The sequence below is a fragment of the Neovison vison genome, chromosome 1 (genome assembly GCF_020171115.1).
Source record: "Neovison vison isolate M4711 chromosome 1, ASM_NN_V1, whole genome shotgun sequence".
NCBI lineage: Eukaryota > Metazoa > Chordata > Mammalia > Carnivora > Mustelidae > Neogale > Neogale vison.
This window is the reverse complement of record NC_058091.1, coordinates 241,708,248-241,735,699: the sequence shown is the minus strand read 5'-3', so window position 1 is coordinate 241,735,699 and position 27,452 is coordinate 241,708,248. Positions and strand designations below refer to the sequence as shown.

General features: G+C 45.5%; 1 protein-coding gene across 1 annotated transcript in view; it reads right to left on the bottom strand.

Moving 5' to 3' along the window:
- The window catches only part of SPOCK1 (SPARC (osteonectin), cwcv and kazal like domains proteoglycan 1), a 497,141-nt gene that overhangs the window by 243,250 nt on the left and 226,439 nt on the right, over nucleotides 1-27,452 (bottom strand). Inside the window, exon 3 of the mRNA XM_044227016.1 lies at nucleotides 23,246-23,291. Within this exon, the coding sequence (XP_044082951.1) occupies nucleotides 23,246-23,291 (46 nt within the window). The remainder of the gene's footprint in view (nucleotides 1-23,245; nucleotides 23,292-27,452) is intronic.

Genomic DNA, 27,452 nt, shown 5'->3' with positions numbered 1-27,452 from the left:
CTGAACCCCTTGAAGCTCCCCTGGGTCTTCTCTTTTCCCCAACAGCCAGCATCTGGGGGAAAGTATGTGGAGGTCGCAGTCTCCCTTGCCATTGGGAGCTATTTTAGAGGTCTCCAAATTACAGTGAAACCTACCAGAAAGTCAAAGGCAGGCTAGGGTTGTGTACTTTAAATTCAGCACCTGAGCCTCTGATTTCTTCTGTTTTCAGTCTCATTTTCCTGGGACCAAAGACATCATTAAGAAGGTGATTTTGCACAATCGATAGAAAAAGAGGTCCGTATCCAACCACAGACTGCCACATGCGTACATGGGGACCAGTCAGCAACAAGTTGGTTTGAAGGGTCTGAGATACTGGAAAACGCCACAGCTTCCTGGCTTATCAAAAGACCCCTCCCCCTTAAAGAACCTGCCTAAGATAATGGTTCTGTTCAAATCCATGATGACATTTTTACAGGAATTCTGCAGGTAATGCATTGATGGGGCTGTTGATTCAATTTTCTGTTTGCATAAATATCTGCTAAATCCCTTATTATGAATGAGTGGGGCTGGCCTCAGGGACAAGACCTCTGGTCCTAATCACTGCAGCCACCAGAACTAATGACCCTAATGACTCGAAACTGATAAACCAGCCGCTGGCAGGCCTCCCCTACCACCCTGAGCTGTGGGCTTGCATTAGCAGCACCGGCAAGGGGAGACAGCCTCCCCGGCTACCAACAAGGATTAAAGGATTATCTCCGGAGATGAAAGCGATGAGGATGAAGCCATTTCTAATAGGGTGGCAACAGTACTCTTTCCAAGGAGTGGCAACAACCTCAGTAAATATTCTGGGGAAGGCTGTTGCAGCTTATGCTATTATTGATGAAAGATAGAACTCTAATAAAAATTCAGGGAGTATAAAAAGTGTCAGAGATGGTTTCATTTCATGTGTAATAAAGTAAGGCACATAAAAATAACATGTTGGCTATAAAGACACAATATTGCCTTCGAGACAGGTATGAAAGCCAGGCACTTAGAGAGGCTGCTGGTGGCACAGGGATCCGCAGAAAATGAACCCCCGAAGTTCAAGAGGCACAAAATTCAGATTTAGGCTGCGGCGAGGAGAGACGGCGCCACTGAACACGTGTCCTTCGGGTAATTACCAGCCTGTTGCTTCCTCTACAGGATTTACAAAAGGAAAGACATTAACAAGAAAGACACGCTGAAGAATTTGGAAGAAGAAAAAAGAACCAGGTATTGAAAATGTATCAGCGTGAATTGGAGCCCATTTCTAGGCTTCTTCCCAACACCATGGCAGCAAAATGGGAAAACTGCTTCCTGACATCTGAAAAATGGGGTGGGCAATCTCAAGTTTAAAATCACAAGAACAGGGGCACCTGGGTGGTTCAGTCAATTAAGGGACTGCCTTTGGCTCAGGTCATGATCTCAGGGTCCTGGGATAGAGTTGTCCTGCATTGGGCTCCCTGCTTAGCAGGGAGTCTGCTTCTCCCACTGCCTGCTGTTCCCCATGTTTGTGCTCACGCTCTCTTTCTCTCAAATAAATAAATAAAATTTAAATAAATGAGATAAAAATAAGATAAAATCACAAGAACATCAAGTCTCTGGGTCTCCATGTAGGAGTGTCCTGCCAGAAGACTGAATCCCAAGTGACAGTGGTCGACAGGATTTTGTTCCAATCTCAACCGAGAGTGCACACACGTGAAGAAAGAAATCCAGACTGGTGGACCTCTATTTACGAGGGCAAATGAGTCCACTGGGCAAGGCTCCGGGTGAGCACGGGCAATCCAGGCCGGCCTGGCCTCACCAGATGCTCCACCCACCTGTCACCTTGGCCCACTGTCTTCCCACAGGGGAACTGAAGTCAAACCCCAAAGGGGCAGGGAAGTCAGATTCTTTCAGACCAATATGATTTGACAAATTGTGTCTTAAAGGCTAATTTTACAACCGAGCAATATCCAGGACGAAGTTTATCTTCATCTAATACAAGAAAACAGCTCCCCAAAATGAGTAAAAGTGAGCAAGACAAAAGAATCCTCCAAGAATTTCAATGAAAATGATCATCGTTCTCTCTCCCCCACCCCGGCAAAAGTTGAGGAGGTATTCGTGAACGTGACCACCTGTCCCACTCAAACCCGAAAATTAACACTCTGGGCATTAAGCAGCCAGGTGAGAGCTACCATAATTAATTGTAAACACATCATGTTTCATTAGGATTCTCCTTGATGCTAGTATAAAAAAAAAATCAATGATCTTTTCAACTTAATAGCCAATCTGAAAAGCAATTTTAGAAAAATAATTGGTTTCAGAAATGGAAAAAAACACGTGGACGCAAGTATACCTTGCCATTACTTTCTGGAGCTTTACAAGGCCATTCCCAGGACTCATATAACATTTATAAGAAATAATTATACTCCAAATGATTATTATACCAACTGTTGGTTCTAATCAATAGTTAAGGACATAAGCAGAGGAGGGAATTAATTACACATTCAATACCGCTCCTAAAAAATAAAAGCAAAATTGAAAGCAATATAAGCATCCAGAAGTGGCGGGAGTGAAAAAGTTCCAGTTCTGCGTGCAGTTTCCCAGGCACCAGGGGCTCTTGCTTTTTGCAAAGGCACCCAGGAGGCTAGGACTCGAAATTATGGGGACACAAACCACCTTGCAGGGGAACTGTGGTCACATGGCCCAATCACAAATTCTCTGAAGCACGAATTCTCGCACAGCTTCCTTGGTTAAAAAATGTCTTCTAAGGAGCTTGAATAACCTGAGATAGTCTTCAAGAATGGGATCTATGATAAGGAAAGAAAAAAAAGATTCTAAATAAGAAGACTAACAAGGAAGGGCAGTTGGAAAAATGAAGAGGCATGAGCCAGGTCAATGAAGAAACCGTGGAGGGAAGCGGGGACCGAAGCAGGCGGTGGCTGAGCACAGCCCAGGCTAAGAACAAGGCCAGGAGAGGAGGCTGGGTGGCACAGTGGAAAGGGTGGGGCAGGGAGCAGTGAGGGCAAGAGAGATGGTGGGGGAGGGAGGGCGTGGCCCAAGACCTGGCATGTAGCCAGCTCGGTTTCCACACTGAGGCCAGGAGCAGCCTTGGATACCCCATATCCCCTGCATAGCCTACTGGCAACCTCACCTGCGCTAGACTTGCCCTGGGTCCAGGTGCCATCGGCCAGATAGACATTTTGGGTTCTGCCCTGGCGAGGACCCACAGCATCCTAGGTTGTAGAATGAATGGAAATATCTTATTTCTGCAGCAATCTTCCTTCTGCTTGCTTCTCAGTAACGATCCAGAGCACAGAAAACCTTACCGATACATCTCTTCTGGACCCCAGCTACGCAATTACGCATTACCATGTAAGTTTACAAGGAACTTTAAAAAAAGAAAGGATGCTTCTTTCTTGGGGGAAAAAAAAAAAAAGGCCGTGTGTTAACTCTTTTCTATCTTCCCACACATTATTTGGAGGCCAAGAATTGGCTACAAAGCTAAGTTGAAATATAAGAAAATTTACTCTTTGGGTTTCATTTCTAAGAAAGGAAACACAGACAAGTATACGTTTTCTCAGCCCTTGTCCCCTTTTAAATCCTATAGCATCTTTAGCTATATATACTGATACTTAGCCCCTAATAACAACAAAATGAAGCCTTTAATTGTTCTCTAAGTATTTTCCCTCTAATTGTATACTTTATTCATTCATTCACTCAACATCTTCCAAGCACCCTCTGTGCCATGGTCACAGGTCTGTGTGACATACCATGCTGTCCTTGGAACTCACAGTCTAGAATAAAAGCCTGTTTCCATCATCATCTGTGAAGCAGAAAGCAGAAGCAATACCTGCCTCTATGGGCTCACAGATACCCACGGACACCCATCTCTATCACAAAGTAGAGGATACTTACAAAAGCTTAAGACAACTAATATGAATAAACAGTATGATTGGCGGCCATGAATGGAGTTTTGGAGTCAAAGCTGGGTTCAAAGTCTGGCTGTAGCCCTAACTTGCTCTGTGACTCTGGGCCTCTGCAAACCTGTTTCCAGCCTTCTTATGTGATGGTAAACATTTGAGGAGAGAGTTCCTATGAATGGCTTAGTACAGAAGCTGGAAAAGAGTCAGTACTCAGAACCACCAGGTGTCAAATGATGTCTGTCAGCTATTAACGATCATGCCTTAGGCTTTGAGAAAAATTCACAGAGACTGATGATAGTTTTCACCTACCACTGTTGTCTCCCAGTCAGAGAATCCTGGCTAGGCAGGCCCACAGCACATTTCTTGGGTTCTTCAAGAAAAGGAAACTATTCTTTACATCAAAGTCAAAGATCATGTTGAGATCCAGAGCCCAAAACCCCTCTGTCACCATTCTCTACATACTAATTCTCTACCAACTACTACAGATGAAACACGATCTATTTCCTCACCAAACAAAACACAATGGATGAGTGCAAACGTTACAGGAGTCAATTTCCGCCCCACCCCCACCCCTGTAGACACTGTTGGCTCAGGCATATAACCTGTTAATATGCTACAGAAATATTTATAAAAGCATGACAGATTTACTTGCAGCAATAGTCAATGAACCCAATGTGGTAATAATTAGAAAAAAAAAAAAAACTGGAAATAACGCAAACCCCAAGAATGGGAGCATGGTTAAACACAGAGCAGTGCTTTAGGAGTACGTACACAGAATTCTATGCATCCACTGAAAATGGATGAAATGACAAAGGAGAGCTAAGAGCTGCTGAGAACATGGAAGGATGCAGACCGAAGTCAACGTGCACACACACACACACACACACACACACACCAGTCTAGTCCTGGGGACAATTTCAAGAAATGTGGACAGAGAAGCTATTCGGAGTGGTTACCTATGGGAAGAATAATTACGGAATAAAAGGAAACAAGGGAGTTAAAGCCCTTTACTTTTTATTTTATATACTTTTTTTGAAGATTTTAAAATTTTATTTATTTGGGGCACCTGGGTGGCTCAGTGGGTTAAAGCCTCTGCCTTCGGCTCAGGTCATGATCCCAGGGTCCTGGGATCGAGCCCCATGTCGGGCTCTCTGCTCAGCAGGGAGCCTGCTTCCCCCTCCTCTCTCTCTGCCTGCCTCTCTGCCTACTTGTGATCTCTGTCTGTCAAATAAAATAAATAAAATCTTAAAAAAAAAAAATTAAAAATAAATAAATAAATAAATAAATAAAATTTTATTTATTTGACAGAGATCACAAGTAGGCAGAGAGCCAGGCAGAAGCGGGGATGGGAGGGAAGCAGGCTCCCCACTGAGCAGACAGCCTCATGTGAGGCTCAATCCCAGGACCCTGAGATCACTACACAAGCTGAAGGCAGAGGCTTAACCCACTGAGCCACCCAGGCGCCCCTATTTTATATACTTTTGAAGTGAAATTTTTACACCATGTGTCTGTTTGTTTCACTTAAAAAAGAGACTTTACATTTTCAAGCTGTCAGCTCAAAAGCCAAAATGCCTCCCCAAATTATAATTAACAGTGAGCTACAAAGACACAAGTTCAGAGGAAATTAAAATTAGACCTTCCTTGAAAAACTTGACAAACTTCATAATTAAGGCAAATAGTACTTTTAGCACAGCTTTTTTTTAAAGTTTTTCATTTTTTTGACAAAAAAAACAGGTCAACAGCTACCTCTCCTTACCCATGGTATAATGCAGATTAAAATCTGGTTGTAGAGACACATCAGGGTTCGGACCTGGACTTGAACTAGATATGAACTTTAGGAGACTCTAAACCAAGAACAAAAACCTATGGCCCAGGGGCCATATCCGGGGCCAAATCTGGCCTGCCACCACTTTTCTTGTGGCCCACAAGTTAAGAATAACTTGCCCATATTTGAACGGTAGAAAAATTAAAAGATTTTATGACATGTGACATTTTTATGACATTCAATGGTCAGTGTCCATAAATAAAGTTTTACTGGAACACAATCAGGTCCACTCATTTGCATACTATCTACAGATGATTACACACTACAGGCAAAATTGAGTTGTAGCAAAAGAGATCATACAGGGCCCCAATCCTAGAGTATTTACTATCTGTCCCTTTATGGAAAAGGGCTGCTGGCCTCTGCCCGATACAACTAACTTAACTCAGTTTCCTTCACTATACACAATAATACCAGTAATAGCCCCAATTTCACAGGGCAGTTGTGAAGACTGAGTGTAGTCATGTGGGGAAAATATTCATGTGAAAACAATATAATCATGTGGGGAAAAAACTTTTTTTAAATGTTGTTTTTCACATTTCAATATTAAAATCACACTTCTCTTTTTTTTTTTTTTTTAAATAACCAATGGCGTTATCATTTTTTTTTGTGGTACCCAAACAAACATATCTTTGCACTGATGGCATCAGAGATCAGGTGAAAGAGGGCAGAGACTATCACAGGCATGTTACCACTTTGGGCTATAAATGTGAGGACCATTACCTTCAGGGGTACGTGTCCACACTCCCTGGTCCTACACCTGCCCCTTATCATCATGATTCTCGTTCCCAGAACCAGTGTTCCTGGGTCTTTCGCAGGGGCCGTTCACAGAGCCTAGATCAGTGCTACAGCGCAGCCAGGCCCCTCCCTGAGCCAGACCGTCCCCATTTTCCCTGAAGCTGCCTGGGCTTCTGAGCACAGCTTTGGGCAGCTGAATCTCAGGGAGCTGGTCAGGAAGACACATGGAATGTCCTCAACACATAGGAATAGGCTGTATTACTCTACAGCCCAAGAAGAACAAGAGCAGGCTCCAAGGCACATCATGAGAAACAGGGACAGTGTCTACCAGTCCAAGAGAATGGGAGCAAATGCCCCAAGCTTGATTATCTGGGTAACGCTGTGCAAATCACACTCTCCTGCCTCTCTGTGGATCCTTCCAACACCTCTGCAGGTTGGGTAGCACCATCCCCATTCTACAGTGAAACTGAGGCCCACTGAGGTCACATGATAGAGCTAAGGTCCCTACTCATGGAATGGAGACCCCAGAAAGAGTAGTCTGTCTTCTATCCTTTCCCACAGCGGCTCTCAAATGAGCACATCAGAATCCCCCTGATTGCTGGGTCCCAAACTTCAAAGCCTCCCACATTCCACATTCCTCCATTCTGAGGCAAGGCTGGATAATTTGTATTTCTAACAAGTTCTCAAGTGAGACCAGCCTGCTGGTCTGAGGGCCACACTTTGCGAACCAGTACTGAGTCACTGTAACAGTAAGACCCTCACTCCCTCATCAGCCTTCCCACCTCCTGCTCCTGGAACCAAATCCTACCCAACTGCACCTACATACGGAGAATACATCCTTGTCTGTTTGCCTCTCTGCCTTTAAGAAAATCACTCTTTTCTTCCCATTGCTGTCTTAGGGCTGACTACAAGACCACCAGTCCTGACTGGCCAGTCATTAGTTCTTAGCAAATGATTTCCCTTCTCTGGGCTCAGTTTCCCCCCTGTGAAGGGCAAAAGGCAATGGATGATTCTCAAGAGCCCTCCCAGCAGAGCAACAAACTGGAGGCCCTGATTGGGCAGAGCAGCCTCCCTCCCCTCCCCTCTGTGCTCACTGTAAATCCAGGCAGCGTGAACCCCGGCCCCCCAAAGGGTCCCCCCAGTGCTGAATGATCTGCTAGGGACAGACAGAAACAGAATCACACAGGCACTAGAAGGATGCCCCCAGTCAGCTTCCAATGCCTGCATGACACTTGGTTTCAGGTAGTAAATAAACTTGTGTATCAACCGGGGAGATGATGGGGAAAATCCAGACATCCTCACCCATCCTAAAAGAATGCTTATTTCTCTCTCAGTTTGCAGTAAGACACTAGGATGCTCCTTCCCAGTCTTATATCTCCTCAGAACCTTTCTTTGACTAAAGGCCTCATCTCTGCCTCTAAAAAGCTTTAAACCCTAGAAGACTCTAAACCAGGAACAGAAACCTGTGGCCCAGGGGCCAAATCCAGGGCAGAACTGGCCTGGCACCAGTTTTTGTGTTAAATCATCTAAAATGATTTAATGTTTGCTATTTCCACTGGGCACTGAAAGGATGTGATGTCAGAGCAGGCTCTGTGCCCAGGGCTTAGGCTAAAGCCAGGCATGCCACAGACATGGGGCTGATGGTCCAGTGGGGCTGACTGGGGCGCTGACGCACCAGGGCCTACTCAGAGCCAGCTGCTACTGGAGAGCAGAGTGGCCCGGCCTTGACACTCCTGACATGTTAGGCTGGGGCACCATGGGAGGCCTCCAGCCCAGTCAGTGGGATGTTAGCACCCTTCCCTGCCCCCAGCTGAAAAAAACAAAACCGTGTACAGAAATTGCCAAATACCCCCAGCATGGAAGGGGCGGGAGGTACTTCCCAGTCAAAACTACTGCTGTAGACACACAATGGGTGTCAGGAAGAAAACCCAGGCTTCAGAGCCAGAAGCCAGGCTGGGGTTCAAAGCCCCCATCAGCCACCACACCACCTTGGAGACCTTGGGGAAGTGCTTTTCTTTCCTATGCTTTTTATTTATAAAGAGGGACTCACAGTAACCTCTTAAATGAAAGTATGTGAAATATTATCAAGTAAGAACTAAAATTCCTCTTGTTCCTTCCCGCCCATTCCTCAGAGATCAAAGGTTACAGTTTGGTGTTCAGGTATCTGACCTGCAAACACAAGCCCCCTTAGTTACAGACATACACCAACATTCCATTTTAGTGACTCAAGTCTTATTAGATACACTGCTGTGCTTTTTTATAAGGCTATCACCAATATCAGGGATGTTTTTCCAGGCGATGGTGTATACCTTGTTCCTGAACCTTGTTTAAAAGAAGCTGCTTGAGTATTTCACTCTCAGGATATAAACCTGTTTTTAAAAGTTCCCCAGTTTTAAAATGGGAGCAACCATGTTTTCCTTATCCAGGTATCAGTGGAAAGAAGACAGTGCATGTGTACACGCTTTTTTCTTCAAGAAGAGAAGACAGTATTTGCATACTCTCGATAAATGGGAATTACTCTTCTTCTGGACAACTACTAAACTAGGCAGTTACTTTGTGCCTAGTCCTGCACTGGGCCCCAGGAGATATGCAAATACATAAGACACAGTCAGGGGATCAAATAGTAAATAATTCTAGAAAAATTATTAAATCACAACTATGTAATGATATAAGGTATAGGCTATTAGGAGAGAGTGAGCCAACTGCATCTAGGGCCAATGAGAGTAGATTTCCAGGGTGCCTGGGTGGCTCAGTCATTAAGCCTCTGCCTTCGGCTCAGGTCATGATCTCAGGGTCCTGGGATCGAGCCCCGCATTGGGCTCCCTGCTCAACGGGAAGCCTGCTTCTCCCTCAGCTGCTCCCCCTGCTTGTGTTCCCTCTTTCACTGTGTCTCTGTCAAATAAATAAATAAATAAATAAGAAAGAGCTGGACACATCACGTAGTGTGGGTGAGGGCAGGAATATTCTAAGCATGGAGAATGGGAATGTGTGCAGGCTCCAGCGCAAGGTATTTGCTAATTACTGCAGTAGTACAGTGAATTCTTAAAGAAGCAGTCACCCAACTCAATGATGAAATAATTGCAATTCACTCTCAATTACAATTCTAACTCCCTCTGTGCTATCTGAAAATTCTACCACCCAGATCAACTTCCATTGTGCACACTGAAACAATCAAAGAGACCAGAAATCAAGGTTCTAAGAAAAGTGAAAACATCCAGAGCGAAGAAGAAAAATGTGAATAATGGTCACAAAGACAGGCTACTCTACAGAAAATCTCCTGCCGCACAGTTTGCCCAATGGCCTCACAGGATCACCTCGAAGGAAGACCCCACACCTCCTTGCTCTGACGCTTCAGCCTAAATGTCCCTGGAGATAGAGACAGCCCCTCCCCTTTCTCTTTCAGGGCAGACCCCCTCGAGGACCCGATGTAAACACAAGGCACAAACTTCCCAACTACATAATAATCCCTCTTTATCTGAGTTTCATGATCTCGTCTTTGCTGTCGAGGATAGCGGGAGGTTCTAAACACGGAGGGAGGCATAGTTGATATGCTAACATAACCTCACTGAATCCTGCTTGTGCTTCAGATCTCTCCAACAACACAAGCTGTCGGACAGGAATTCGTGCAAGCGTGCCCTCTGGAGGCTGGGCAGGGGAATCTGTCCATGTGGCTTTGGCTTTCGAAAATAGACAAGACACACTGAGGACCAGGCTTTCCCTGCTGGTGGAGACCAGCCTCATCTACACCTTCCAGCCCTCGGGGACTTTTCTATAAAGACGATGACTTCCCAGTTCCTTCATGCACTGCCCTTACCCTTGAGCATCTGAACGGAGAACAAACCCCTTTCTTTCTCCATGGAGGACAGTCTTACACTGAGCAACTTCCATGCATTTGGAAATTTATGACGGTGTCTGCAGATCTAGCAAGATAAAACATGGCACCAAGGCTGGAGATTCCCCTGCCATTCTTGCAAAAAACTCCAGAATCCATTCATGGAAGTAGGATTGTTTCCAAAGGATGGAAGTGAAGATCTAAACTGGACTGGATAGATCACTTTCCTTTATAAGGAACACCAAATAATCCTGCTATTTTTCTCATGCAAGTCCCTTGTATTTGACGCTTCAATTGTATACAACCGAACCCATTTACTTTTCAAGTGTTCTTTTAAAGCTGCATAGACCGCACTTGGTTAAAATGATTCTACCTCGAGGTACCAGTTAAGCAAACTGTTTGAAGAAATCCTGCAGGGAGTAACTGCTATTATAAAATAAATTATCAACTCTCAACAGACCTGCCTTATCATAGAACGATGTAAATTAAAAGTCAAAAGGAAGGTCCATGGTAAGTACCCCATCCTCCAACAGCAAACCAGCAGAGTGGCTGCCCAGTCTTAGGTACGAACATTCCAGCAATGGTGACTCATCCCTCCCAGCAGATACCCTTTCCCTTTATAGCTTGAGCTATGAAAAGCCTGTACTTAGAGTGAGATGAGGGGTGCCTGGATGGCTCAGTGGGTTAAAGCCTCTGCCTTCAGCTCAGGTCATGATCCCAGGGTCCTGAGATTGAGCCCCATGTCAGGCTCTCTGCTCTGCAAGAGCCTGCTTCCTCCTCTCTCTCTCTCTCTGCCTACTTGTGATCTCTGTCAAATAAATAAATAAAATCTAAAAAAAAAAATTGTTTAGGGGTGCTTGGGTGGCTCAGTGGGTTAAACCACTGCCTTCGACTCAGGTCAGGATCTCAGGGTCCTGGGAATGAGTCCCGCATCGAGCTCTCTGCTCAGCGGGGAGCCTGCTTCCCTCTCTCTCTCTCTCTCTCTCTCTCTGCCTGCCTCTCTGCCTACTTGTGATATCTCTCTGTCAAATAAATAAATAAAATCTTTTTAAAAAATTGTTTAGAGTGAGATGAAATCTATCACTAACTCCCATTCACTTTTTCTGGAACTATCCTTGGGTGCCAAACAATCTTCTGCTTCTTCTCTACAAGAACCCAACCAACATCTGAGTATAGCTTTTATATCCAAAGGAGTTCAAAATTCCACCCACTAAGCTGGCTTATATGGAGGCTTGTCCCCGCCCAAGGGCTTAGACCACCTCACCCCCTACTTTTAAAACTACATATGAAGCCCTTGAAACCATTTCCGAATGAATAAATCTGTCCCTTGGTTAGAGTGTTCACCCCTACACCGACAGCGTAACTTCTCCTCCTGCCTAACCACTGACGGAAAAGACAACTCAGGATCAAGCTGTAAACTTGTGTAAACTGCATCCTTCGTTCTCCTCCCCCCCAAAAAATTAGCCATCATGCTCAGAATTCTGTGGGCAGCTCAGAATTTGCTACAACATGTAACATGAATTTGGCAATATCTTCAGATAAAATGTGCATTTCATTAAACATATCAGCATCTGGACACATCTGAGAAGCCGGGATGAATGTGTACATGTGTGCACATGGGAAGTGTTTCCACCCATGTGAAGCTCCCATGTGATACCTTTGCAACCCCTGGGCTTGCAGTGGGGTGCAGGAAAGAAAGCTGACATTCATCATCACCCACTTGCCTGTGGGTTTGAATTGATCTACAGTCTCAGCGTAGAGGACGGTGACTATATTCAGGCATCAAAATTCCAGCTTGGATTCTCAATTTCTGACCAAGGACACTGGCTCTACCTGCCACCTGGCTGATAAGAAGAGATCCATTTGCTTCTGCTAATTGGCACCAAGATCTTCTGAACTTCTTGTCCCTGCCAGGAAAAGCCCAGAACTCTCACTTCCAATGCTAATCAGTTACCAGAAACAACATAATCAGAGTATTCCCTGATGGAGACACAGGGCATCCATTCTTCCTGATGTTGTCAATTTTATCCGTGTTTCAAGCCAGGCCTTACGAAGTCTGTGTACTCTGTATTATTCTGGCTTATCATTGAATTAACTTACAGAATTGCACTTTGGCTGTCAGCCATCGTGTAACGAAGAAACAGAGGAGGAAGCAGTTATAACTAGTGGGTGTGGTATTTACTGTCAGCCACAATGAAGAGCACAGCCCTGGACAGCCCCATTAGAGAACTCAGGTGGAGGAAGGCAACTCTAGCCTCAGTACCAGGAACCCCTCAAATCTCTCTGGTCTTACTTTCACTGCAAGGGCATATATGATGGTGTGTTTCCTTCCTTCCTTTGGTTGTTAGGAAGCTCTAGGGCCAGCTCTAGAAGTGCAAGGAAATGGACATGTTTTGAGTAGTTCCCCTTGCTGCAGCTTTAATTTACTTCTGTTTCCTTATATCCAAATAGTGTCCATCTATTCATCTTTTACCTGATACTTATATATTCCCAAATGTTCCATTTTCAAGAATGGTAGAGAGAAAATTATTAAAAAAAAAAAAAAGTCAGGCTGTCATACATTTGGTTACAGATCTGAGGGTCACTAAGTGACATTTCAAGACAATTTCTGCAAAGAAAGTGACCATTCGTGGACCTGAAATGAACGTAGTGGGAAAAGAGGTGTTTTTCTCTCCCGATCTTGACATTAGCAGGTGAAGAAGAGGCTGGAGTAAATGTGAGTTAGGGTTCGCTGGATGGCACTGGCCCGGGGCCAAACCAGACAGGGCTGGAATGTCACACTGGCTCCCATGGGCTCAGAAGAACCATCTGTCCCCTTACTGGGGTCTTCTCCCCTTGGCAGTGAACGCCTCTCATGATGTCTACTTTCTCTATCCCTTTCTGTCATTCTTCTTGGCCAAAAAAAGAGCAGGAACAACGCAGGGCCAGATGCTGAAAGTGACACCCATCCCCTGCCGACCGCTCCTCCAGGCCAGGCTGTGGTGCCCCCGGCATGGCCCAAACACCCCCCACCCCAGAGCAAGGAGACTCAGCACCTGACTAAATGCCTCCTGATTCACGTGCCTTCACTGGGGCTCTTCAGGGTGTGGCTTGTGCTTCCGAATCCCCGAGGCACCTATGTCGTGAACTGTGTGAGCTTGAGTGTGCTTGCGTGCGGGCAGGGGTGTGTGTCCCTCTTCTCAAGATTAAAACAATCCATCTCAAGGTGGTGTGGGAGGCCACAGAGACACAGCAGTAATAACCCAGCACTCTGCCTGGGGCTCGGGTTTCCATCAGGCTCCCTGCTCCTGACATTTCGCGTCGGGCCTCACAGTGTCCGAGGGCAGTCTATGCACAGATGACTTGCACTCAAGCAGTGTGTCCCCAGCTTTGCTAGACACTGCCTCTAGGTCCGGAGAGGGGGAACCCCAAGGACTCACCAGCCTCCAGAGCATACACACCGCAAGCCAAAGACAAGGTCTGACAACGAGGTCTCTGGCTTCCTCTCTGAGAGAAGCCACAGACTAGAAGTCCAAAGACACACCTACCCATTCACAGGCTTGTTGTTGTTGTTGTTTTTAACAACTAACTCACAAACACTGAAGAAACTGGGTTCCACACACATGTCAAAACTTCTTCATCTCCTGCTCCCTTTGAAGAATGAGAAATTCTGTCACCCCTGGGTCCCAGACCCACACGACCAGCCTCAGCTGGGGCTGTGTCATGGTCACTCTCTGGAGACAGAGTTGGTGCTGTCTTGTCCCGAACACCATCCTCCCCCTGTTGCTGCACAGGGGACCTCACTATTCACCGTCTCTGCTCTGGGGGTATTTCCAGGCGCCCACCAGAGAGACCTTGAGAGACAAATGGAGAAAGAGTGAAACAGCCTGAGAAAGCAATGGCTTACACTTTCCTCATCTCTCTTAATAAATGTGTTTTTCAAAAGAAGCAATCCTATCAAACTCCGCTTGGGAGCAACTGAAGGCTCAGCTCTCAGGAAACATTACTTCCCATCCACTGCTGCCCACCTCCCCCTGGCTTATCTCCAGATAGCTACTCAGCCTTGAGAGGCCCCCATGACACCTCCTGGAATCCCTTTTCCGAGCCTCACCCAGCAGCTGCTGACCGGCCTGGAGCGTCCAGAGTGCCTCAAACACACCCTCGGGCAGATCCCATTGCCCACAGGTCCCGCTTTTCACGACACAGGTGCCGAATGCGCTGAGGAAGGCCTCCGAGACATTCCTCCTCACACATGGAACCACCGAGCCCCTACCAGGTCATCAGTCAAGCACGTGATTCGACAATTCCCTGATCAGTTAGCTCGTGCGCTGGATCAGGTAAGCGGGCATGGTGAAAACTTCAAAGAGCCTTCCAACTCTGGGAATCCAGAACAAAACACTGTCCCTTCATCTTTTACCAAAGCTTTGTCGCCTTTATTGTGATCCTTTTTGTTAAGACTGGGTCAGGCCTTACATCAGCAGTTTGACAGGTTGTAGGTGCAAGCAATGTACATTTCTATTTTTGTAGAGGAGGAGGAAACAGGCTCAGAGAAGCTATGCACTTCTCTCAGTACACACAGCTTCCTGAAGGCCAGAGCTGGGGATCGAACCCCAGCACTGAGCCTGAGAACCGAGGACCTTTCTGATATACCACACTGCCTCTCATCCTGTGTGGCATTTACGGCCGAATGGACATCAGACAGGCCTCCAGCAGTGAACTCAGCCATGTAACACAACTGAGGGCCTCTACAAAAAGCAAAGTCTCCATCTCGGGCATAGGACCTGTGGGGACACAGGTGATGCTGGTGGCCTCCCTCCCAGCAGCCGCCTCCCGGCTGTGAAAATGCTCTAATCCACTCTACAGTCTCCGATGAGGAAAATTTAAACAGCATTATTGATTGATTTTAAAATTCAGCTGACATTTTTTCCCTGTTGAGAATTTCCCCAAACCAGGGCTGTTTCATTAAGGGCTCCACAAATACCATATAATTAATTCAGAGGCTGTTATTCTAGCAGGCGGAATACAGCAGAATGGATTCACCTCCCCCCCCCTTTTTATAAAACTAACACTACATTTTATGAGTTTGGGAAAAGGTAATAAACACGTCTTTAAAATGGATTTGTCCGTGCTGAAGGAACCTCTTAAACACAGTAAGAAAAGCCACAGAGCCTCATAATTGCAAGGGGGATTTTACTACCCCTCATGATTCTCTATCATTCCGCCCAAAGGGTAGAACGCAACCCAGAACAGCTTGGTTCTGGAGGCACAGGGGAGTGGGAGCTCCTAGCGAAGCCTGGGGGAGGCCGGTGCACAACACTGACAGAGCCATTGGCACCCCCACGAGGAAGCGGGGCCCACAGTCATAGCTGAGGGTACTTGGCTGGCAACAAAGTGAGGTTAAGTGGGCACGAGCCATACACTGACTCGTGGCCCTCTGCAGCGCGACGTCATTGAGTCTCCACGAATGCCCCACGAGACAGGGGTCGCTAGCCGCAGAGGAGAACGCAGAGCAAGTTACTCCGCAGGGTGCAGCAAGCTAATGGCGGACTAAGACGGCAGCCGGAGCCCTTGAGACCCTGCTCTCCCTCCGCCCCCAGCGGGGCCCGCAGGTCCGTGAGAAGACCAAGTACCTCCTACTTTGGCCTTTCCTGCTTTTTATTCTGAGCCTCCCTTCCCACCCCTGATGGTTTAAAGGCCCGTTTAATTCCACTGGTTTTACTGCAGCTATATTCATACCTCATTGGCTAAACTGTAACCTTTGAAACTCGAGCATCGGGCTCAGATTCTTCATTTTTCCTTCCTTTACGAGGAAAACATACAGATTCTGTGCTGTCTGAAACCACGAGAGCTTAACTATCGTGGATGGAAAGGACCTCGGGAAGCCCCTTTTTACTTCAGAAATAGGCTAAGTGAAGTCCAGAAAGGCCATGTGATTTGCCTGAATTTACCACATTGAAATAGTGGCAGAGTCAAGACCCACCTCAGTCCCTTCCTGGGATACCAGGCTCTCCAGGCCAAGTGACTTCAGGTCAGAATCAGCTGGAGTGGGTTAGAGATGCTAAGGAAAAGCAGTCTGGATAACAGAACAGCATCAGCATAACTGTCTGCCAATGGGGGAATAGTGGCTAAATGGTAGCACATTAATATAATGCAACAGAACACTAGAAAGGCATTAACTAGATCTACAACCACCACACCAAAGACCCTCGGAAACAATTTTTCAATGAAATGAACAGGTTAGAGAAGGAAACATTTATTTCTAGGGGTCAACATGTAATGTAACATCTTGCTTGCAGACATGGCCCTATGACCTAAAAGTATAAGAACATGGAGGGAAAAGTGCTTTAATGAGGTGGCCCTTTAGGGAAAAGGAGCAAGAAGGGGCACCCGTCGGATTTCAATCTTTCATGTGATTTTTCTTTCTTTAAAATAAGCAAACAGGCCAAGGCAGCCAGAGATGAAAGTTGTGACTTTGAACTCGCTCTAACTTCAAAGCAGATAGGCTGTGTAAAAAACGGGAGCAGACCAAGATGTGAATTACCAGTGTTCTGTTTCTTCCCTGGCAGAATTGACTTCGAAAAGTTAAAAATCAATACTTGAAAAATTAAAAAAAAAAACAAAGCAGTAACTATTTTACTGCCATAATCAGGAAAGAGAAGAAGGGACAACAAAAGGAGAGAAGCTAATGGGGCTGGGGTGGAACGGGAAGGTATGGGATGGGAAACGGGTTCACGGGAGGTGAGAGGGGCGGTCACTTAGGGGAAAGAGTCACGGTGACGTCACGTGAAAGGCAAATAGGGAGAAACCAAGCTGACCAGACATGAAAGGACCAGGGGGAAATTATTAAGATGCTTTCCACAAACCAGACCGGATGCCTCTGAAAAGCAGCAGCTCCAGCGATCCGATAAGGTGAACAGATACTTAAACACTGAGAAATGTTCAAGGCAGTATGAATGCAAATCAGAGGCTCTTTTTGGGGGTGAGGTTAAATTCCACATCAAGAGGAAAGCTGTGAGGACTGAAGGTTTCTTTTAAGCCGAACATGTAAAATTTCAGATTAATCTAGAGGAGGGAAAAAAAATCCTCTTCTGAACAATCATTTTACAAATAAGTAATCTTGCCCCCTGGGTTCCCCTTTAGAACTGGGACAAAACATGGATGCCGCCCTAATCCACGGGGCTCTGGTTCCAGAAACACAGCTGGAACGTGGAAAGGACTCTCTCCTTTTGAGTCTTAGAATTTCTGCTTCAAAACAGTTCAAGGCTTTGGTCAGAATTTGAGCTTGTTGGGATCTTGGGAAAATAGATGGAAAGTCAAAGGGCAAGGGTTTTCTTCTTTTCCTCAATTCAAGTGAACAGCGTGAGTGAAAAGGACCCCTGACTTTCTGAGCTTTATTTTATCTGGAGATCAATTCCTACAAGTTCATATTCTGCTCTGAACATCACCAGCATCATTGGAGATTCAGTCACAGCCTGGCCGCTCGGGAAGAACGATTAGTATTCACTACAGAAGAAAAAACATTATCCTTAAAACCAACAGCTATACACTCCATCTAAAACATTCATTTATTCCACATTAAAGGAACTCACTTGTTTCAAAAAGTTCCCTGATAAATCTCCCTTCAGCCATTTGTCCTCAAAAGGCTTGTCTCATCGAGTGGAACTTCATACCCACACAAATCGGCAGGCTCTTTCCTGAGTGAACCATGGCTACAGGAGAGAATCTCAATTAATTAATGTCCCATCACTTGAGGACTCCTTCAAGTAATCAGAATTCCATTCTAAAAATAAGGTCTTCGTTACACACATAAATGACCTTCCCAACCTCCCAATACAAACAAAAACAAAAACAAAAACAAACAAAAACAACCTTTGATTCAGCAAAAACTTTGGTGATGAAAGCTTCAATTTTTTTTTTTTTTCAAAAAAGACTGGCCAAGAAACTTTGAAATGACTTTTTAGAACTCACTTTGTTTCTCGTTCATTCTCTATTCTATGACAGAAAGCAACACCTTTTATTCTTTTAACACAACACCGTGGTCTGGTAAATCGTCTCTGCCTTTCTGCTCCAAGCCCCACTTCCTCAGCCACCCCACTCTAAGGAAAAAGAGAACCTTTGGGACAGCACCCTTATTACCACACTGAAGGTGGCTGTTACTAGGGAAGGTTGGTAGTTACAGCACAGGCAGCCTGATCCACAGGCACAGGCTGAGTGAGGCCAAGTTGTAACAGAAAATGCCCCCTCAACTCACACTGACCTATGTCAGTCATATTAACACTTGACATCTTGCAGATTTCTCAGTTTCTGAGACCAACATTCCTCGCCCGACCCACCCCCGCCAGCCCCAGCTCTTGCTGCCAGCCCCCAGCAGCCCCCTTCCCAGTATATATGCGCTCTCTGAGCTTAAGACCTTAGATGGATGGCTTCTGACTGACTGATAATTGGGAACATCCCACAGAGAGCCCTTTCTTACTGGGGTCCCTATTATCCAGCACAGCACGGTGAAATGTGGAGCATTTGACAACCGTTTATGGGTAGATGCGAGGAAGGAAGAAAGGAGCATATTAAGAACCTGAACCTCTTCAGCCCCCAACATGAAGATCTGGGGTGCACCACTGTGGTGACCCATCCGCCCGGTGTGAAAGAGGCCAGCTCCGCCTGACCCCGGGAGCTCCAGAGCATCACAACTCTTAAGGCCCCCCAGAAGGGAAGAAAGGAAGATGCCTTCGAATGTGGTAAAGGAAGGAAGCAACAGGGGGAGATAAAGGTTAACAGGAGGAAGAGGGAATGAAAAAGATTAATTGCTGAAGGAGCACTCATGGAGCACTTACTGTATGCCAGACATTAACTCATTTCATCCTCCAATGCTTTTCCTGGAGCTGTTACCACATTCGAAAGCATCAATGCAGAGAAGTGAAGCAATTTGCCAGAATCACTCAGCTAAGAGCTGGTGGGGTCAAGTTCCAAACGTGGAGAGTCTGAATGCAAACCCCAAGTCCCCCCCACCAACACCACACTTACCAAAGCGCATCCCACAGAACACGCTACTTTCTCTGGGTACCTGATAGGCGTGGAGCGAAAAAATAAAAATGAAAGCATGCGGTCAAAGGCAGATTGAGAAAAATGGGAAGTTAAATGGGATTTTTTACCAAAAGACTTCTCTGAGCTTTTCAATCACGAATGAGGTGAATCTCCAGGAGAAGCACAGAGTTTATGTGCGTCCCGAACTTACTGCACCAAGGACTGTTTTCTTAGAGAAGCACTTTGTTGGACCAGACACCACTTCCGGAAACAGAAACCTCATACCTGCTCCTCACCCACTATGTGTGCCAAGATTTGCTAGGAGCCAGGTGATGGAATATGCTCAAAGGGTAGAGCAAGAGAGGCCACCCAAGTCTCTGGGAACGTGTCCGAACTCTAGAGCCTCAACCCCCTGCAAAGGTCCACCCTGGGACCTCCACTCCTGCCCACACAAGACAAGAATCACGCACAACAGCCCGTGGTGCCCTCTCCAACCCAGCAGCCTGCCCTGCTCTCCCCGCAGGGCGACTGGCATTGTGGACTTCACAAAGGCAATGTCTCATCTGAGTGTTCCCCTCAGTTCTGAACTCCTCTCTGTCCCTTCTGTGAGGAGACCTGGCATTAAATCATTATCATACCCAAAAGGGTGTATACTACTTATCCAAATCTCACAAAGAATTCTCCGAAAGGCCTGAAGTTGATGGCTCCTATATTCCACAGACAGAAACATTCAGGATTCACTTTAGGATAACAAGTTAAAGACGTTTTCAGCCTCTTGGAAGGAGACCACCAAGTGATTTCCTTCTGAGTCAATTACATTGTAAGGGCCCTCTACAAAGTCCTGTTGTTCCAAGGTCAGTAAATATCCTGAAGCAGAGAGTACAGTTACAAGTAACTGCTTCATCAACACTACGAGTGTCCTAACCACTCGCACCAACACCTACGAGAAGCCGGAGCTCTGGGGGCATTTCAGAGATCAGGCTCCAGGGTTGGATGCTGTGTCTGACCACCTGCGACAGCCAGAGCCCAAAGCTCCAAGGCGATGCAAGGGGCAAGGGACAAGTCACGCAGGAGTCCGTGGGAGGGACGTCATCTAGCAGCTGCGCCTTGGGCTCCTCATCACAGCTGCTGAGTCACCAAACTCAGTCCTCTAAAATACTGCCTTCACCGCGTCATTCCTCTGCTGAAAACCTTTCTCTGGTTCCCCACTGCCAAGAAAACAAAGGGCAAACTTCACAGATTGGTAGCAAGGATCCGTCAAAACCTGCCTCAGACCCACCGTTCTGGCTCTTCTCCACCACGATCCCTCATGACCCACTCCCCTCTTCTCCCCTGCATTTTCAGCTCACCTTGCCCCCAAGGCCATCGGGAAGCCATGCCCACTGCCATGGCCTTGCGTAATTTTCACGTGAAACCCTGCGATGTCTTTCAACGAGTGCCCTTGCTACCAGCTCCAAGTTTTCCCCAACCCCAAAACCACTCCAAACATGTTTGATTTCTTTTCAGCTTAGGCAGGGAAATGACTTCTCGCTGCAGCTGACAACTTTCACTGGAGTTCAGCAATTCTCCTATTATCTGGAAGATGAAATGCTCTACATCTTCCATGCCTACGGTTTATATTTCACCAAGTGGTGTCAACACTGATATAGTAACCTCCCATTTTTATTGAGCAGCACACAATGTAATTGATGACATCTGCTGGGGCTGATATTTTAAGTGAAGGCTATTCTCAGCTCTGCCTGCTCTCCCCATGGCTCTGTATATAAATAGCCAACAGCAGCTACACCTGAGCTACAAAGTGGGGCTTCTCGGCTAAGGTCCTCAATTATACCCCATAAAGTCATGAGGTTTTATTGAAGGAAGATTTATCTAAGCAGATCCAGTTTTCATGCCTGCAGAGCTAGAAAAAGAGGGAGCAGGGGTGGGAATCTGCTGGATATGCCTGCCATCATTCCTAGGAGACAAAAATCCTTCTTTGGACTTTTCGGTTCAGCAGATTTAAGTCTCATGCTCTTTTTGATGTTCAAAGTTTTTGTGCTAACCCCCCAATCAAGGCAAGTGATCATATACATCCCCAAGTGGCAAATGAAACCCACCTTCAAGTATTTATCTTTTCCAGTGTATACTAGTGAAAATGAAAATGTCTTCCCCTGGTGAAGTTTAAGTATTTGTGTGCAAGTCTTGGGGCAGAGTCAATCTGGTAATTAGACAACACTTGATCCTCAAAGGACAAGAACCCATTTCTGCTTCAGGGCTGGAAACAATCAGTCCGCTGCCACTCTCCGTCCAGAGGCCTCTGAAAGCAAAATCCTAGAGGGCATGTTTACGGGAGGGCGCATCTGTAAGGCCCAGAGAGAGAGAGAGTGTGTTGTATATCAGAGCTGTTCCAAAATGAAGGTACATCCTTTCAAAAGTAATGTTGAGAAATTTCAACCATTTTCAATGGGAAATTTATAAATTGCATTAGAAATATCTTCGTATGCTTTAATGTGGCTTATTGTGACAACTCAGTCATTGGTAAATTTACAAAGGAGAGAGGTTCGTGGAGGCTGCTAAGATACTGGAAGTCCGGACTGATCTCTAAAGGAAAGCCTTTCCCGGGACCTGCTCCCCAAGAAGCGTGCAACAAACAGTAGAGTACCCACCTATAGCTTCACCACTTGCCCTGCCCATACCTACCTTAAGGGCCTTGAACACATCCCACGGAAACTGCTGACCGGGTTACCTCCCCACACCCTGCTCTCAGCATCCCCCAGCATGGGCACCACAGCTTTTGTTTTGTTCCCAGAACCAGGCTTGGTGCTTGTGTACACAGTGGGTATTCAACTTTGAGAATGAATGAATGAATGTATGTATGAATGAATGAATGAGTGAATGAATACAATGTTGCCCAACTTGGAGGCATGAACTAAAATGCACATGAAGAAATCCTAACACCAACTTTGTTTAAAAAACAAAAAATAACAAAACAAACAAACAAAAAACAGAGTCCAGGGACAGAGGGACCCATTAGAATGACAAAGGAGAGAGAAGGGGGTGCCTTCTAACACACTCATTACTTGGCAATTCCCTCCTCGATTTCTTTTTTGTCGATGATGCGACCATCAGGATCACATCAAACAGTCAAGCCACAGAACTAAACTTCATCCTCAGAAGTGTGAACCTTTGATGCGTGGGCAGTAATCTTTTTCCTCCAGGTTTCGGTATTACCTGCATATACATACTTCAAGTACAACCTAGCATCATTTTTAGCCGCCGGTTCTGTGGCTACCGCAGCCACACATGGAACAACAGGAACAGGGAAGTGATTCACAGCAGGTCGTCAGTCTGTCTTAAGTAACTCACAGGAGCACCATGGGAGTGACTTACAATGGCCATCGGTAGACGGGCTTCATGCTTGCTGGCATGAGTGCCAAGTGCCCTCTGAGGACCAAGGTTACACCTAAGTGGTCAGTGAGCAGACTCAGAAACAAGCTTCTATTTAGAAGTCATGAAGAAGTTATTTAACAAATAAAATATTAGTGCCCTTGAAAGCCTCCTGAGATGAACCCGTTTCTACAAAGGAAGGTTCATTTTTATAGCTCATGTCAATTGCACATTCCCAGGCCAGCCATTCCACAGAAGAAATCACTGGATTCTACCCAACTCACCAGGTTACTTTGATAAGCATTTTACTCTTAGTAGTGGTGGTGTTTAAATAAATAAATAAATAAACCTCCAATGATTGTAGTCAATTCAATACATGTTGAAGAATATGTCTCAGGTGATCTCAGACAAATAACAAAACGGACAAGATAGTTTCTATCACCATACTCACTTCAGACCCCCAAGTCAGTCAAGTAAGACAGCTCTCTGGCATTCTTAGGAACAGTAACTCAGCATGTAAAAAAGGAAAAATGAGACTGCATTTCCCATGGAATATACAACAAGAAATAATGCATCCTTTACCTTGGTCAAAGGGCTTGTTGGGATTCCAGTTTCTGAAATAATCATCCTATATAAGGAAAAAAAAATAGAAAATGAAGGTCAGATTTCAGAAAGCTTCTCACATCACTGCATAAAAACCAGCCTTTCTCCCCACCTCCCAAAACACAAAGGAAAACACACACAGCTTAGAAACCTTTCCCCAAACAGACATGCATGTAAAATAAAAAATATCAAGTTACTTTTCAAATTCTTGTTTTTTCAAACTGTATGGATTAAACACGAGGAATAGTAAAAACATTTCAGGCTAATATGGCAACAATGCTGCTTCTCTTGGCTTGACAGATAAACCACAACACCTTCCAAGTGCAAGGTGTATTTGCTATCAATTATCCCACAGGTGATGCCTTGCTGCCCTCACTTATGATTAAGCCTCTGTGTTTGTAACAGCTGATAATTTCAACTGTCAACATTCCTTTCATGTGGAGACATGGAATTCGTGGTGTGCAGTTCCAGTTTTCCAACATTCACTAAGGTTAAAAACAGACCGGCCCCTCCAATGTTAGAATGAGCCATGGGCATGCACTGAGCTTCCCCACCATTCCTTCTAGGTGTGTAACAATAAAGTAACAGAGGCTGGCCAAGCTGACCAATTCAAAACCATGTCCTTCTTGCCTGCTGCTTGTATCAATTTATGCTCTAAGGCTAGACACTTCATTACTTTGAAATTCCCAGGGTCTAGGCCACTCATTTATTCACAGTTACAGGAACTACTTCACTTTTAATAACCTCTCCTTGTTAAAGGCTGCCTGTTCTCTTTATCTTCTGCCCCCCACACCAGCTGAGCATTCAGCCACCGGCATTAGCACACCCACTGTCCCCGCAATCAGACTGCCAGGTGAAGAGGCTTCTTCACCTGTGTTTATCATCCCCGTATCATTTTAAGGGCTGTGCACTTGTTCAGTTAATTTCCTCCTCCATGTAGCTGATAACATTTGCTGCATGTGTTTCAGGCAAGTACTCTACATGCCGCAGTTTCAGAGAGCTGCCTACAATGAGGCCTCAATTTCTCTTCTTGAGAAGTTAATTTACATCAAAGTGCACAATTAGTTTAAATTATTGTCCACACTGCCTCCTGCTGCAGTTTATCTCCGACATGATCTCCCGTGAATTTTATCGGCCTCTGTGTTGTTCAATTACCTGGCCTTATTATATCCTTGTTGAGTTCACCTAAGCCCTTAAACAGATTTTAGGAAACTGGATTTGGAGTAAAATCATAACATATTGCTTCTTGGGCAGTGATTCCATTTTCCAGAGCATGAATAAACATGAACCGTTTCCTCTGGATCCTGGGGATTCAGCATTAAATTATTTTTAACTCCATGGAATTGGCCCACTTTGCTCTGGCTTTAATGCTATGGCATAAATGACCTCCTCACGCATCTGGTTAGGAAATCTCCAAGGGCCACACCATGAAATGTCATGGAGAACGTTACAAACAAGCCCTCTGCCATATCTCTGTCCCCCTATGATTTTAAATACAATCCTAATCTTTCGAACTGCGTGGCCTGAGACTCAACAGCTAATATTAAATAAGTTAAGGACTGGACAGTAGGTGGGAAAAATTTAGCACCCAATTTCTTAGTTGGATGGCCGATGGGCTCTCAGCCCTAGACACAACTGTGTTATTCACACATTCTGATCACGAGGACATGGGAAGAATTAATCCAGGAAGAACCCATCCTCACCAATGGAGAAAAAAACAACATCAACATCAACCTTCCAGCTATGGTCCGTCAATATCCCCTCCGCATACAGAGGCCAGCTTCCTATCCAATGGCAATGTGGAATCTTGTGAATATTTTCTACTTGAACATGCTGTTCTGAAACATGGAAGTCCTCAGAAGCTTAAGATGTGTGTCTGTCAGGGAAGGACTGGAACCAAAGACAAGTCCTTTTACTTTAATTTCCCATGCCACATTTCCTTTGATGTCAAGGAAAGGTTTGAGCAAGTCTCAAGAGGTGAATATTCACTAATGATTTCCACCAAGTTTGGAACTGGCTGGCATGTGAAGCACGCTTCTGGGCCCCCAGTCACTTTTCCAGGTTAACTACAACGGCCAATTTTACAAATTTCTTGGGGGAAAAAAAAAAACCAATTTCAAACACAAAGCCTTTCAGTCATAAAAGCAGATATCTGCATTAGAATATTTTAAGCTGATTGCAAAGGTAATAATACCACCTAATTGCTGCCAAGATGTGAAAGTGCACCTTGAGTGAATGCTCATTATGCAAAGTGAGTCCTTCAAGCAGCCCCTGGCCCAGCAAGGCCAAGTCCGCGAGGAGAACAATTCCTTGCATCTGACTGCTTTTTGCTCAGCTTTAGCAAAGTGGATGGCCTAAGCAAAAACCAATGAGCCAGGAGCAGGTAAAACCTTGAGTGACACTCTTTGGCTAGAGCTAAGGGAAACCCTTACCAGAGGCCAAGATCATGAACATGTGGGAAGCATGCTAGAACCAGAGCCCACCTAGGGGATGGTCAGGGAGCCCTGGGGAGGGGGCAGAGCTGCAGCCAAGTGGAGGCTGAGATGTCCAGGCACAAAGAGCACCCTGTGACACTGTACCCACTGGGTCTGACTAGCCTGCACACAGGGCAACTCCAAGCAGGTAGGGGCTGGCTCCCTCCATCACCTCCATGTATGCGGGAATGCCCAGGGAAGCAGCATCTCCACTCAAGTGGAAAAAGCCACAGATAGAAGACTGCCACTTCTAGACCTGCATTTCCTGACCATGGGCTCATATCAGAAGTCCCCATATTCGGATGCTCAGGGCACATTAGGACAACTGTCTGGGGGTACTGAACCAACACTCCATCAATATCAGGGCTGATCATTTCTCCAGGTCCCAAGACTGGAGGTGGGGACAAGGAGGAGAGCTACCTCCCCAACTCATTTCTTATTTTCTATCTAAATCGATAGAGCTACATTCTCAATATATTGTCCTAAAACAGACCCAGGCCTCCTGTGCTGTGGACAGCGGTGCCAGTTTCCTTGAGCTACAACTCCCACGCTGGCAAGTACTGTCCTTATCCCCACACCACCCCAATTCTGCACTGCACCCAAGTGTGCTCCTGCTGCACGGACCCCAGAATCCCTTCCGGATACTCTCATAATGCAGGACTTGAAGGCCCCTGACCTCTCATCTTCCTTCTGGCCCAAAAATGTGGTGACCTGCTGGCATTCAGCCTGTGGGGGAAGAAACACCAGATAAGTCCCACAAACATGCCAGGAGATGTGTATGCAATGGAGATGGCCTCTTCACAGGTCCTTTTATCATCTAGTGATGAGGCTTTTAAAAATGACTTACAAGGACCACAGCAAGGGTTAATTTTTAAAACATAAACCTCAGTAGAAAGACACCTATCTAAATATAGTCGTTTATTAAATTCAGTAACTCAGTGCATTATACAGGCTAAAGAATGAAAGATGGCAGTGTTACTATGGGTGTATATTTCATGGAGCCCACTGCGTAAAAGAATGTCAGGCCTCTACCGGATAGGCCTGAGAACAGTCTTCCTCCAAAGCTGAACACCAGAGGAAAGGCTGATTCCATTTTACTACCCCACTTCATACATGAAAATTACCCAACTCCTCAGGGACTGTGAAAATCTGTAAGAACCTAGAAACTGAAGCAGTCTCAAACTTGAGCCCATTGACTTATGTCCAAAATCATGAAATATTTCAAGGCAGGATAAAGCCTTTGTAAGAAAGCATGAAAAGTCCGCATAAAAAATTATAGTAAGAAAGTGACACATCATGACCCATGTAGAATGAGAAAGAGGAGGTGTGGTCCTGGTGGTAGAGACAGAGTCAGAGCCTGGGAAAGATTATAGCCCCAATTATTTAATCCTCTGCAGCTGATCAAGACAGAAAATGACATATTTCTCCATTGATTTCACTAGTTAAATATCCTACTAACCCCCCAAAAAGAAAAAGTCTTTTAAAGTACTCTCAGCCAGTGACTAGTGCTGAGAAATTTAACTCTGGGTTTTTGGGCCAGAAGGAAGATGAAAGGTCAGGAAGATGAGAGGTCACTCCAGAGTGGTCTGTTTTGATAAACAGTCATGGGAAAGGAAGTCCATTCAAAATACATATATAGATGACTCTTAATCTCACAAAACAAACTGTGGGTTGCTGGGGGGAGGGGGGTTGGGAGAAGGGGGATGGGGTTA